Raw genomic sequence first — 14,227 nt, 5'->3', positions numbered from 1 at the left:
ACCTGTCTCTCCCTGACACCAATCTTGCCCTGTAGGACTATTGGCTACATAGTGACTATGATGAACTTTGAAAAATCTAAATCACTCCCAGACAAGAAACACTCCTAGAATGTCCATGTAGAACAATGCCTGAATGCCTTCCCAGATCACATAACACTAATTCTGTATCCCATCTCAGTTCTCTGACCTTACTATATAGCACCTCCAACTCAACCCTGCTGTCAAGCTGTTTCTCTCCCTTCCTTAGCAAGGCCTGTTCACAGGCCTTGACCTTACTGGCTTCTTGACATTTATGGAAATTTGAACATGCTGGCTCCTTTGGAGATACTTTCAGTCCACTCATCTTGAGACAGTGCCTCCTGCAGGTCATACCCAAGTCACCTGATCCCACAGGACTGTGTCAAGTGATTCATGCCACAGTACATTATCTGGATTGTCCTTTTTATTCACTAAATTTATATCCCATTCTTTCATGTTTTATACTTTATCTCCTGAGTCTAGGATACACCAGGCAAATGCCAGGCATTAAATAAATATTAGTTGAATGAACAGGTTAACAAAGGGAGCTTATACTATCTGACTCCAAATCCAAAGCTCTTCTGTATGTTTGGTGACCACCCTGAATGTTAGCTCGTGCCATCTTCTACAAAGGTCTGCCACTTCCTAGAATCATTCTGTTCATGAGTTTAGGTTTGGCTACTTGGCTTACACTTACTCCCAAAGGCCGATTTCCTTGGTGTTTGTTCTATATGTTCAACAAACCATCAACACCAAACTGCAATTACACTAACCCAGTGTCAGGGCTTCTGTAGGAATGACCAAGGCTGCATTGAAGCTTCATGGATGTCTAGTTTTTGTCTTGTTTTGTTTTTGCCAGTCCTGGGCCTTGGACTCAGGGCTTGAACACTATCCCTGGCTTCTTTTTGCTCAAGGCTGGCACTCTACCACTTGAGCCACAGCGCCATCTTTGGCTGTTTTCTGTATATGTGGTGCTGGGGAATTGAACCCAGGGCTTTATGTATACAAGGCAGGGACTCTTGCCATTAGGCCATATCCTCAGCCCATGGATGTCTAGTTTTACAAATGAGGTTACTCTGCCTAGAGTGTTCTTGCACACCTGTTTCTAGGACAAGCACCTATTTTTTTGGCCTTTTAGCTCTATCTTGATAGCAAGCCCATGTTTGGCCCCTCCCTGAATATTCTCCGTAAGAGGCAATCAATCACTCACTGCAGCGCTGCATATTCTATAACTTTCCAATTGGCACTCATTGCTTTACTTGTGACATTGTAATGCATTTTTTGAGCTTAGGATTCCAGTCTGGGGCTTCAAGGCTCAGCAGTGTTGTCATGTAGTGTCCCTATGATTTAGCTTTGTGCCTGATTATAAGAGAGACACAATGAAGTGTTGCTAATGGAATGCATACCAAATCTAGCCTTCCTTCATGATAGGAAGACAACGAACATGCTACTCCTACTCACTTGCCACCTAACTCCTCTTTTTTCCAAGTTAAGCCGTTAAACCAGGAGGTGATGGTAAGTAACGATAGGCAAATACAACAGAGAAAAGCTAATGAGGTAATACAATATATTTATTATCAATAAATATACATGCATTAATTTACCTCATGGACAACTCCAGGGGCTTAGACCATGCTCATTTCTACTTTTCCTGTGGTTTGGCCTGTTTTTCTTTAGGCATGTAACCTGTTTGGTAAATCCCATCTATTAGAACCCTTCATCCTAACTTTCCTATTATTAATCATTATTTATTTTTATAGGGAATTACTAATATTTAGGGTCATTTTCAGTTTACTGGTTCCTTCCTCTTTATTTCTTTAGATCCTAGTCCAACTCCTATCGGCCATGATAAATAGAATATATCCAGATGGACTTCTATGGGCAAAGCCTTCCTCATTCTTTATCATCCCATGTGCAGCTAAGACAACCTTCCTTTAATTACTATGTTCAGTAAGTCATTCCACACAGCTCTCAGAGACTTGTAGAATGATCCTCCTGTGGAAGTCTGAATGTTTGCATCCCCCAAAATTTATATTACCTAATATGAACCTAATCACCCACATGATAACATTAGGAGATTGAGTAGGAGGTGATCTAGGAAGTGGGCTTAAAGGTGAAGCTCTCTTTCATTAGAGGCTCATGAGAGACTTTCCTCCTCCCTCAGGTGAAAAATGCAGCAGGAAACTGTCATCTGTGAAGCAGGACGTGGGCCCTCCTCTGACATCAAATGGGTGAGTACACTGATTCTGGACCACCCAGATTCCAGAACTGTGAGGAATAAATGTTGGCTGTTTATAAGCTACACCGTTTTAGGGTTTTGTTGTTGTTGTTGTTGTGGGGTTTGTATATTTGTTTATTTTGATATCAAACGAAGACTGTGGACTAAGTGGATGGAAACACAGAGTGCTTAACATAGAGCTTGGAATACATTACTTGCTCAGGAAGCATCTGTGATTATCAGTCTGACTGCTATTGCTTAAATGAAGGGTAATTCTCTCTGGCCTGTTGTTTCCCATCACATTCTTCCAGGCTAGCTACTCACAGGGTTAGAATGCAGCACGGTGAAGAACTCTGGGCTGATGAGAAACTTCACAGGGGGAGACTGTAACAGCAACGTAAGCCTGGATCTGGAGGTAGAGTGAGGCAGGACGTTCTCCCGTCGGAAATCTGGATGGCACAGACCACAAAAGCTGTCAGGGAAGTGTTTCTATTCACTTGGATCTATATATTGAAGGAACCAATCAATATGTCTCTCATCACTATTTCAATCATCCAACTACATTATTCTTTATTGTAAGTTCACACATAAAACCCAACTATTCTTACTTTCACAAAAATGCAATCAAATATCTTAGTCACTAATAACATTATAACACATTCTCAAATGATTGTTGTTTTGTGGTACTGAGGATCTGTTTTCCCTGCTGCTGCACAGTTTCAGAGCCTATGGCAATTGGTTCATTGGTTTTGTAATTCTTTCTTAATATTAACAAAAGGTTAAAGATTAGAAGAGATCTCTGGTGAATTCTTTTTTTGTGTGAGTTGTATTATGAGATCCTATTGAAGATCAAGAGTTGTCCAGAAGAAAAGCTGATATCTTGGAAATTTCCACAGATTTATTTTCCATTTTTATGAAATTACAGGAACAAGCCAACCCAAGGCTCTTACCTGCACTGGCTTGGTGAAAGTCTGCTTCTTCACCTGCCCCATCCATAGCACTGGTATTTTCCTCTGGCCTCTCGTTAGTCATGGTTCTTCGGATACTCTGATAACTAAAATCATGAATCTAAAGTTACATTCCAGCAGCCTCTGAAAGGTGGGGTTTAATGTCTCCCCAAGGGCCCCGAACTTTGCCTTCTCAACTTCATGCCTGACTTCTGAGGCATCTTTTGCATAACTATATCATCTTGTGCTGAGTTTCTACTCTCTATTGTTTGTGGAACATGTTCCCAGCAAATTACCATAGCATTTGAAAAAATGTAGCCCTTAACTAAAGAAAGCTAAATTCTTATATTGCAAAAGGAAAGTATACATTTATACTCCATAGCAACTAGTTTTTGAAACAGAATGAGTAATTTTTAAAAGGTTATGTGACTATGAAAGATGTATCACCAAGGAGGAATTCATAATTAGAAATCTAGCTTCAAATGATACATGCTCATGTTCCACTCCACTTAAATTAGCTGAAGGGTCACCATCATGTATTACCTCTCTAGTTTACAAGCACAGCTATGTGTGTGGTTTTGTTTTACCAAAAGGATCACACTGAAGTCTGCGTATCAAAAGAGATGACTACGGCAACTTAATGACAGGAATTCCCAAGATGGCAGAGGCTTCCACTTTGTGCTACATAGAAGCCCAACCCCAAGAGAGACCAATCATCGCAAGCAAACAACAACAACAAAAATGCCCATGCTCACCGCCGGTTCAGCTGCTCCATTTGCTGTATGGAGTTCGATCTCTGCAACACCTGGGGAGCCGGGGGAGCTGTGGGCCGCTGCCAGGTGGTGGTTCTGTTGACATGATCCACATAGAAGATGCGGCCGTGGCTGTCAATGCGCGCCTCCCAGTCTAAACATCAATGAGGGACCCAGAGCGATTAGGAGGAGGAGCTGAGGGCACTCATGTGGTCCATTAAGTTCAGCACCAGTTTTCTCTCTCTGACATGCTATAATTTGGGGCTAATAACACATACCTCACCATGTAGTCTGACACTTCTTCCCAGCCCACTTTACAAACTGTTGTTACTACTTATTAAGTCTATCCTGTGTGTCTGATACTAATCTTTTAGAATATCTCTAAGTATGGAGAATCTTTCTAAGTCGGCCCCAAATCCTTACTTTACCTATATGAGCAGCAGTTTCAAAGATACATGCAATCGTATCATGATACGCTCAATATTCACATTAAAGTAGCTATTGATGCATAGTTTCATCAAAACATGATTTTTCACTGCTTTTTTTTTAAACTTAGATGAAAGACTCATAGCTAGAAATTTCCATGTATCAAGTCACACACTACTGTAGTAAATTCAGTCTTCAGAAGAAAACTAGCTAATTAATGTGAGCCCAACAATCAAACTGTATCATTATCTGCATACTTCATTTTGAGCTTTCCCAAAAGTGAATGCATTTTCAGAGCAAAGACAGTTTCTTCCATGCAAACTTCCAATAAATATAAGATTTAAAAAGATTATTAAATCACTTGTCAATCAGTTGCATCCTTCTCCATAAGGCAAAACATAATTGAAGACATTTAAGCGATGGCATTAGCGTGTGTGTGTGTGTGTGTGTGTGTGTGTGTGTGTGAACTTGTTTAGTTAAAACAGAGAGCAGACTCTCTTCAAAGCAAGACATCACACTGCTCTGATTACCTAGGTAGTTATCTTCTTATTCAGATCAGAGCAGGCGCAGTTCTTTTCAAGAGGCAAATTTTGGGAACTTACTGCAGTTTGGAAAGAGTAATTTATACAGACAACATGAAAGTAGAAGAGACCTATCCTTTAATCAGGAAAGGTCTTTATAACTTCACCTTTCTGTATGTATGATTTTTTTAATTAAAAAGATATAATGAGCACTTTTATCCTGAGCAGTTTAATCATCCCCAAACTCACCATTCGATCATCTGTCTTCTCTAAAAGATCTCACAGTCTAATTCTGGAGAGCCAGAGGGAGGCATACATTTTCTGATTTGTTGTATGTGATCTAGAACAACTACTTCAATTAGGTGTTGAGTTGAAAAGTCCTGCATGATAGACCCCAGCCTACATCAGACCAGCACTGAAAGCTACCTTTCAGCTCAGTGAGTGAAGACATCTTTCATTCACCTCAGCACATTATAACTTATAATGGACATTTCTTTTTTTCTTTTTTTTTTTTTTCTTTTTTTGCCAGTCCTGGGCCTTGGACTCAGGGCCTGAGCACTGTCCCTGGCCTCTTCTTGCTCAAGGCTAGCACTCTGCCACTTGAGCCACAGCGCCCCCTCTGGCCGTTTTCCATATATGTGGTGCTGGGGAATGGAACTGAGAGCTTCATGTGTAGGAGGCAAGCACTCTTGCCACTAGGCCATACTCCCAGCCCCAGCCAGGACATTTCTGAAAGGCCTGTGCTCAACTTCTACCACACTGACAAGTGGGAAGTACATGACAATGTGTTTGGCAGCCATTTTCCCAACCCTTGGATCTGTTCCATGGTTTTCTCTACTTCTTGCTCACTTCCCTTTTCAAACATTTTGAGAACTAATCATTCCTTTCTGATTTCTGTCTCCATAAAGCCAGGATAATCTAAGCACATACTGTATGTCCAACTAGATGCACCAGAAAACAAATGGCCATTCTTTCCCTGAGAAAGCTTATAGTTGTTCTCACTTTGCAAATGGATCAGTTAGAGATAAACAGAGAGCCACAACAAAAAGAATAGAGACCAACTAAAGGAAACAGAAAAAAAATATTGCTAGGCTTCCAAGACAATGATCACTAACTTTTGGCTTTGAAGTTATGGTATTTAAGAGAGACCCAGAGCGATTAGGAGGAGCTGAGCCACTCATGTGGTCCATTAAGTTCACCATCAGTTTTCTCTCTCTGACATGCTACAATTTGGGGCTAATAACACATTAAACAAAGAAATAAAACAAATTTTTATATACTTTACACTTCCTGAAAAAAAGAAGCTATGCACCCCCCCCCCCCATAAAAAACCCAGATACTCAAGGCTGGAAACTTTTTTGAAATAACTAAATGAGATATGTATGTATGCAGAATGGCTATATGATAGCAAATCAGGAAGGCTGAGAGGGAAGATCTCCAGATGTACTTACTTCTATGTCTGGCACACAGCATGTAATAAATCAACAATTGAAACAGAATAATATTTTTAAAATATTGATTCTTACATTCACCTTCCACAAAGGCTAAACATAATTTAAACTTGTAGTTCATTAAAAAATTTGGAAGTGCAATAAGAAAAATAAAAAACAGGACCAAAAATTTGCTTTCTAAGACCATGAGACATTGAAAGATGATCTCTATCAAATAGGGATGACATGAAAGATTATCCCTATCATATAGCATATCTCCAAATGGATGCTGCTATTAAGTTGTCATAAAGAAAAATTTGCTTTTGCTGGTTTCAGCTTCCTGCACAACAAGGATGAGAGACGTATACCACAATACTCATATTGATTGACATGGGGCCTCACCAACTTTCTTGTTTGGTCTAATCTCCAACTTCAGTTCTCTTGATCTCTGCCTTTCAAGTACATAGGATTACAGGAGTAAACTATCAAAATCCATGTCTATTTTTATCTTCCAAGAATATTTCTAGGCACACCAAAATTTGAGGAACACTAATATAACTTAGCAAGAACTTAAAATAGCTGCTGGGTTCACAATAAACTAAATTTCAGATTGTGTACCATACACTGAAATCTAGGAACAAGTACTATCTTGGATACTTTGAGCTGTAAATATAAAAATAGCTAGCTTTATCTCCAAATAGCCAGCAAATTTAAAAAAAGCCAGAATCAGAGCTGAGGCTGAAGTGGTAGAGCACATCTTGAGTAAAGAAGGTTAGGGGCAGAACCTAGGACCTGAGTTCAAGCCCCACAATTAGTATAAACACAAATACACACACACACACACACACACACACACACACACACACACTGGTAAAAGGGCCAGAGTCATAGAGCACAGATCTTCTAGGCAGAGCATTGAAGCAGGTAGGGCAGATAAGATTTTCAAAGTTTTTGGACTCAATGTATATTAGAAGAAGGCAGGATTGTACTTATGATTCCTCTATCTCATCTTTCGTTCTCATTCCCTTCAGCCTAAACATAGCTCTCCACAGACCGCCCAGCTGGTGATGAGAGGTAAATACATCTCAGTGAGCACTACAGCTGGGAGGAAGATCAGCAACTAAGCAGCATGAACTACCATCAAAAGAAACCAGCACTGAGGAATTTAAAGCAAAGGGTAATGGGTCTATAAATGTATTCTTAAATAAATTATAAGGGATTTAGTTTTTCAAAAGTCAGTTCCTGAACACTGGGAAGTAAATTTACAAGTCCATTATGAAAAAAAATACAATCATTATGGCTTATTTTTATACCAAAATGTAACATAGAGAAGTTATAATGAGCCCAAAGCATTTTTTGAGAAAAAATTGTTAAGGTTTGTGGTAAATGAGAGGTTGCAGTGTTTGCAATAGTGTTGCTGTTTTTGTTATCTTAACACCCAAAGGAGTGTAATTTCATTTGTGTAAAGTGGTAAACTCTGTGACTTGGGGGGCCAGGCTAGGAGGCTAGGTGGCCTTTCTCCATCAGGAGCAGTGGTGAGTGACTGGCAGGGATCACAACAAGAAGGTCTAAGCTGCTGGCTGTATGTGTGTGCGCTAGGTCAGAAAGAATTCAGTAGGCTGAATGTGCTCCTTTCTGCTGCTTTATTTGAAGAAAAAGTTTTAAAAGTTCACATAGCAGTGTAGTTTTTCCCATTTGTCAATTTTTAAGAAAGTTAGTCTTTTAGGTTAAAAGTATCACTTCCTTCTCAATATTAATTGTAAGCTCCACAGAAGTGCCCCTACCCCTGAGCATAGTAGAAACTCTTAGATTAATTATACCTGTCAGATTCCCTGTCTACCTTTAGGCCTTCCTTTTGAAGGCTGTTTTAATCATGAAAGTCTACAACCACAGAAATGTAATGAATGATCTCCATGTTCTTCCAGACCTACCCAGCTGTACCCATCACATAAGAATAAGTTCCAGCAATATGCCAAGAATCCTGGGGTTCTATCAGAGTCAGTTAATCCAGACCATTTATCTGGAATGTATCCTCAGTCCCAGGAAAATTATCATTTGGGGGAAAGAAAACACTAATATAACAATTCTCTGTTTTGTTCAGTGAAGCAATGGGCGAAGTCATGATTATCTTGGAGTCACTGAAAGAAAAATAAAGTTGTTTACCAGAAGGGGTGGGTTGATCATTCTTTCCATTCTTCTCTTAATGCTAAATAGACTAAGGCTGTCAATTCTAATCATGGTCTCACAGTTTTCAGGCCCTAATTGCCACTAGTTGCTGACACAACTGGTGACCTTGAGAAGATAGAGCCAATCCCTTTCTTTCTTGGTCATGGGGCTTAAACTTTGGGCCTAGGTACTGTCCCTGAGCTCTTCGGTTCAAGGCCAGCACTCTACCATTTGAGCCACAGTGCCACTTCTGGTTTTCTGGTGGTTAATTGGAGATAAGAGTCTCACAGACTTTCTTGCTCAGACTGGCTTTGAACCGCAATCCTCAGATCTCAGCCTCCTGAATACCTAGGATTACAGGTGTGAGCCACCAGTGCCCAGTTTATAGCTAATTCTTAAGGTTCTCATTGCTTCTTCAAACCCAAGCTACTTTCTAGGAAGGCTCCCAACATGCCATGTGCCACCTCTAAGGCCAGGGGCTTCCTTCTTTTCTATGGATTATCACAACATCCCTCCATCAGTGGTTAGAGTCATGAGGTCCACAAAGTCAAAGTGCATTTTAACAGTTAAGGCAAAATGAGATCTGAGGACCTAAAGGTAGATCACTCTTACAGCTGAACAGTCCACACTAAACTCCGAGATTGTCTCCCCAATCCCGAGAGAAGAGACATGACACAGGATCAAGCAGAAAACACACAAGGAAAGCTGCTGTACATAAAGAGTTCAAAACAGATGCTCAGAAAGTGTTATTATCCTGACATGTCGATTAACAGGTGACTTGCTACAGAACTGAATTCAGAAAAGTAGGCCTTCTAGATCTTCTTAATTGCTTTTTTTTTAAAGCATCTGTTAGATGGGTTGTTTAATATATCCAAATTTGGTTACAATGTACCTCGAACAGAATAACACCTTCCAATACTCCCCATCCTAACAATTTCAACAGGTGTCATTGTTCTATTTTCATTTACATAAAGTATGTTGACCATATTCACCCTCTTATGCTCTCTGCTCTCACTCCTTCCAGTAGTAACGCCCCTCTCATATTCTTACGGACCCTGCTTTACATTCCTGCCACTTTTAAAACTATGTTGATTGTTCAACAAGGTTTCTCAGTGGTTATTTCACATTTGAATCTATTACACTACTCAGATGAACCCCCTATGGTTTCAAAATATCTCAGGATTTTTATTACTATTTATTAATATACAGATATTTTATAAGGTGAAAATAAGCTAAAACAATAATGAGGAGAAGGAAAAAAAGAAAGAATCAAATTTGAGGATTACCAAGCCCAAAGGATACAGCTTCAGTAGCTTACCCTGATGAGGTTTTCAGAGGCATTGGCTGCAAATACACTCAGAAGTGTGAACTTCCTCAGGAAGAGTCCAGCAGCATAAAGCCATCTCATAAGAAGAGAAAGCCAGGGCTGGGGATATGGCCTAGTGGCAAGAGTGCTTCCCTCGTATACATGAGGCCCTGGGTTCAATTCCCCAGCACCACATATATAGAAAATGGCCAGAAGTAGCACTGTGGCTCAAGTGGCAGAGTGCTAGCCTTGAGCAAAAAGAAGCCAGGGACAGTGCTCAGGCCCTGAGTCCAAGCCCCAGGACTGGCCAAAAAAAAAAGGAAGAGAAAGCCAAGAATTTTGTGAACCTCATTGGGTTTAGCAAGTACTGCAATATTAGTGAAGTTTGGGGGAAGCCTCCAAACTCAATAGCATACAAGCCCATTTGTCCTCTAATCAAATCATCATAATTGCCATGCTTCTGCCCACACATTGCTCCTTTCCCTGTAAACTTAGTAGCACACTTCATGCCCGAGAAGGATTGTAAGTAGCTCTGTTTCAACTTTTATTAGCAAGGGATCTTAAACGTTTCTGAATTGATCTGGGCTTTATCTACAAAAGAAGAGAGCTACATTATCAGGCTCCTAAGCATCAATCTGTCAATTACAGATATGACCTCCTGGATAGACCTCACAAAATTATTAGAACAATAACAACAAAAATGTATATAAATGTGCTTTTAAAGTGTAGAGCACTACACACAAATTTGAGATGTCAGAGGCACAGTCAGAAGTGACAGCAGAGAGCGAATGGGGGTGGGAGGCACCAGGGGTAGCCAAGGGATTTAAAAGACTGTGAAGATGAGACAAGAGAGGGTTGGGGTACCACACAAAGTAAGCCTACTGCTCAGATCCCTGATCTGCAACCTGCCCATCACCATTGAATCCTCACATTTGCTAGTTCCTACAACAGGAATATGTGTGTGTGTGTGTGTGTGTGTGTGTGTGTGTGTGTGTGAGAGAGAGAGAGAGAGAGAGAGAGAGAGAGTTTAATCTCAGCTTGAGAGAGATATTTTTACTTTTGAGTTTTCAAAATATAAATATTCCAGTTATGTTTTTCAAAAGTGTCATGTACTGAGTATTAAGTAAATTAGCATAGGGACGAGTTTCTTGGTGGGCGTACTATCAGGTCTCTGGTGGGATGATTCTTTGTTTTACCAGGTGTTTGACATTCCTGTCCCCTGCAGCAGAAGCACCAGCAACATTTTGCAAACATTGTTAGGATGAAAGCTGGCCTGTGTGCTCCAAGTGTCCCTGATGGGTTCACACAAGACACCAACACTGAAAACCACTGAACAAGAGGAAGCACATGTTAAGATCTTTCTGTCCATCAGTCACTCATTACATAGGATATACCACTAAATTGCTTTTACTTTGGGATATATTAACTTACTAAAGTGAATTCCTCCTAAGAAGATTATCTGTCTAAATAGTGCCTAAACAAATCCATAGAAATGTCACAAATAGTGGTCATAACTTAAGCAATGAAGTATTTGTGCTTATTCAATGCAATCTGAGGAGCGACATTCTATCCAACAAATATTACAGCCATTGGGCGTGACCAGGAGTGCATGTATTGATGCACTAGCAAGACTTTCTGCCTCTGTCTGGAAACTCCCATTACAGTAGCCCACTTGTGAACCACAGGTATGTGGTTCCACAGAGACTGCCATTGAGGAAAAGTTGACAATGCTCAGGATACAAAGTGTTCAGTGCCCTAAAATGACTCACATTTACCTGTGCGGTATATGCAGTAGGGCTTTGTATCCACAACTTGAAACATACAGAGCACAATACAGCTACATCACAGAAATTACTGATGCATGGATACTGCTCACCAAACGACGTTATTCTGTGTTCTTTGTCATGCGTATGGTAGATGCTTGATTCATTTTCCCATAGCACCATCAACTTCCATAAAAGACATGCTGCCTTTCAAAGAATTTCACCTTGTCACATACATGAAGCACACTATGCAACCTTTTTGGCTTGGAAGATTAACTGGAACTTTATCTTACTTTGGGGGAAGCACATTTTCACAAAATCAAGGGCAGAGAAACAGAAACACTCATCTGATCCCACAATGATTGAAACACGGTGATGAGAGTGTCAGGTTAAATGGCAGCTTCTTGGCACCCTAACTACACTGTGTAATGCACACAACAGAATTCAATTTTTAATTGTTTTTGATATTTCAAAAATAGCTATGTGCATATGATCACATAAGATGATGCTAAAAGAAATGATCTCCAAAATATGGAAACAAGTGGTTTATCACTGGTGTTATTTTCAACATACTATGTGAAATTATTTCTTTTTTCTTCTGTTGATCTTCCCTATGGTTTAGCTCTGTTGTCACTGTATTTGATTTTGGTACTCTAGGTATTGTAAATATTTTTGTCTGAATTAGGGAAGGGAAGGGGGATATTAAAATGGTGAGCCAAAGGGGAAGAGGAGACCCAATGCAACAGCAATGCCTACAAAACAATATGTTGTGTTGTTATGTTGGGGGGTGGGGGAGAAGGGAAGGTGGGAGAAAAATGAGAGAGTAGGTGACAAGAAATGTGCTCATTACCTAACATATGTAACTGTAGCTCCTCTGTATATCACCCTGATAGTAAAAATATATAGTTTAAAAATATATTGTTTAGACCACACTTGGTCAAAACTATACAAGAAAGCGGTAAGTAGCGTAGACTTACTATCTTGTTAATCTATTTAAGTAAAATAAATTTCTCTTAGAACTTTTGCTTGGTGTTCTTAATTCAAAGGATCCAATTATACTCAAATATCTGCCAGCATTATCCCTTTCCTGGCTTGAATCTTTCTTCCCAGGGTGAAGAACAGGGAAGCTTCTCTCCCTCACTCCTCCTCCTGCTTCAGATGGTACAATGTTAATTAATTAATCTCTTGTTTGTTTTTGTCCACTGATGAAAATGCATGTTTTTTTTTTCTGAATAGCAGTCTTTATCTATGTACATGGACAAGGGAAGGAACTATATAACAACATCAAAATACTTGCCAATGATGTTGCCAAACTGTAACAGCACCATTCAGCTCTTGTCAACTCACACCAAAACTCACCACTCAGTATTTCAGTGCCAGCAATGCATGCCCTCTCCCCCTTTTTTTTTTTTTTTGGCCAGTCCTGGGGCTTGGACTCAGGGCCTGAGCACTGTCCTGGCTTCTTCCCGCTCAAGGCTAGCACTCTGCCACAGCGCCGCTTCTGGCCGTTTTCTGTTTATGTGGTGCTGGGGAATCGAACCTAGGGCCTCGTGTATCCGAGGCAGGCACTCTTGCCACTAGGCTATATCCCCAGCCCCCTCTCCCCTTTTGAAGTATGGAGAGTTTAAGGGCTCCATCTCTTTCCATGATCACATGCAAGATAGTTGAGCAGTGGAGAGGATGAATAAGAGAAAGCCATAAGGAAAAATGTATACACCTTTTGATATTTTTGTAAAAGGAGTATTTACAGACCGGTGCAATTATTCATCAAAATGTTGCCCTCACTGCATCATTACTGCAAGAGATTCCGGAAGTTTAACTAGAGTGTAAACTGTGTGCAGGCTGTAAGAGACATGCACACTCATTCCTCTGAGTGTGGTCATAGAGCTATTTCCTGAACCACCAGTCCTGTAAGTGCTAAGTGTTTCTTCAAAGCCAAAGAAATGAAACATTAACTTAAAAGTAGGCTACTTTCTAAAATTAAGAACACTTCTCTGCATATGTATGAGGAAAACAAAACAGAACCTTGTGTTTAATGATCTAAAATGACAGGAACTGAAAGGCAGTGAGGTTTCTCTGAGATGGTTCCAATTTGTCTATTAATGGAATGAAATCCAGACTCATCTTAGGCATAATGCTTAAAAACTCTCTTATGCATCCAATTACCTATCGATTTGGATGCCCCACCCAATTCCTAACCATCTGGGTCTATCCCATGATTATGCGTTCATTCCACAGGTGATCTCACTCCCTTTACTTCCCTTCCGCCTCCCCTCACTCAGTGGCACAGAGCTGATGTAGTTTTCCGAACTCAGTCAATTACAGCCCCAGATCCCTTTCTCTAGGACCATGGGATCGTCCTAGTGTGACTTAGTGTGACCATGGGATTGCCCAGTGTGACCAAGGGGTGCCCTTTAGTTAAGAGCTGCTCACTTGGTGGGAGAGCCTCGTCCACTCTCTGGTACCGGCTGACATCTTGGCGCACTGAAGGTAGTGAACGCAAGGGCTGGTGGCCATTGGCTTGAGAACCTAGCATTAAAGGTACAAAGACACAAAGTTACTCAGGCTTGACTTTTCCTTTCAATGTTTTCCTTTCAGTGCCCAAATAGTCTTTATAAAAAGGTAAGAAATACTGAAACTGAGCATGGTCATTAGGAGATTACCTATAAGCGCCAGGCCA

General features: G+C 40.4%; 1 protein-coding gene across 3 annotated transcripts in view; it reads right to left on the bottom strand.

The window, feature by feature from the left end:
- The window catches only part of Hecw2 (HECT, C2 and WW domain containing E3 ubiquitin protein ligase 2), a 336,885-nt gene that overhangs the window by 88,112 nt on the left and 234,546 nt on the right, over positions 1–14,227 (bottom strand). For all 3 annotated transcript variants that reach the window (XM_048345051.1, XM_048345052.1, XM_048345053.1), the window contains 4 exons: positions 13,981–14,076; positions 3,939–4,089; positions 3,187–3,290; positions 2,561–2,685 (listed from right to left, as the gene is read on the bottom strand). In XM_048345051.1, coding sequence (XP_048201008.1) covers positions 2,561–2,685; positions 3,187–3,290; positions 3,939–4,089; positions 13,981–14,076 — 476 coding nt within the window. The remainder of the gene's footprint in view (positions 1–2,560; positions 2,686–3,186; positions 3,291–3,938; positions 4,090–13,980; positions 14,077–14,227) is intronic.

This window comes from Perognathus longimembris, chromosome 4 (assembly GCF_023159225.1).
Source record: "Perognathus longimembris pacificus isolate PPM17 chromosome 4, ASM2315922v1, whole genome shotgun sequence".
In the NCBI taxonomy this organism is placed as follows: domain Eukaryota; kingdom Metazoa; phylum Chordata; class Mammalia; order Rodentia; family Heteromyidae; genus Perognathus; species Perognathus longimembris.
The sequence above is the reverse complement of the archived record's forward strand: the minus strand, read 5'-3'. Positions and strand labels throughout refer to the sequence as shown.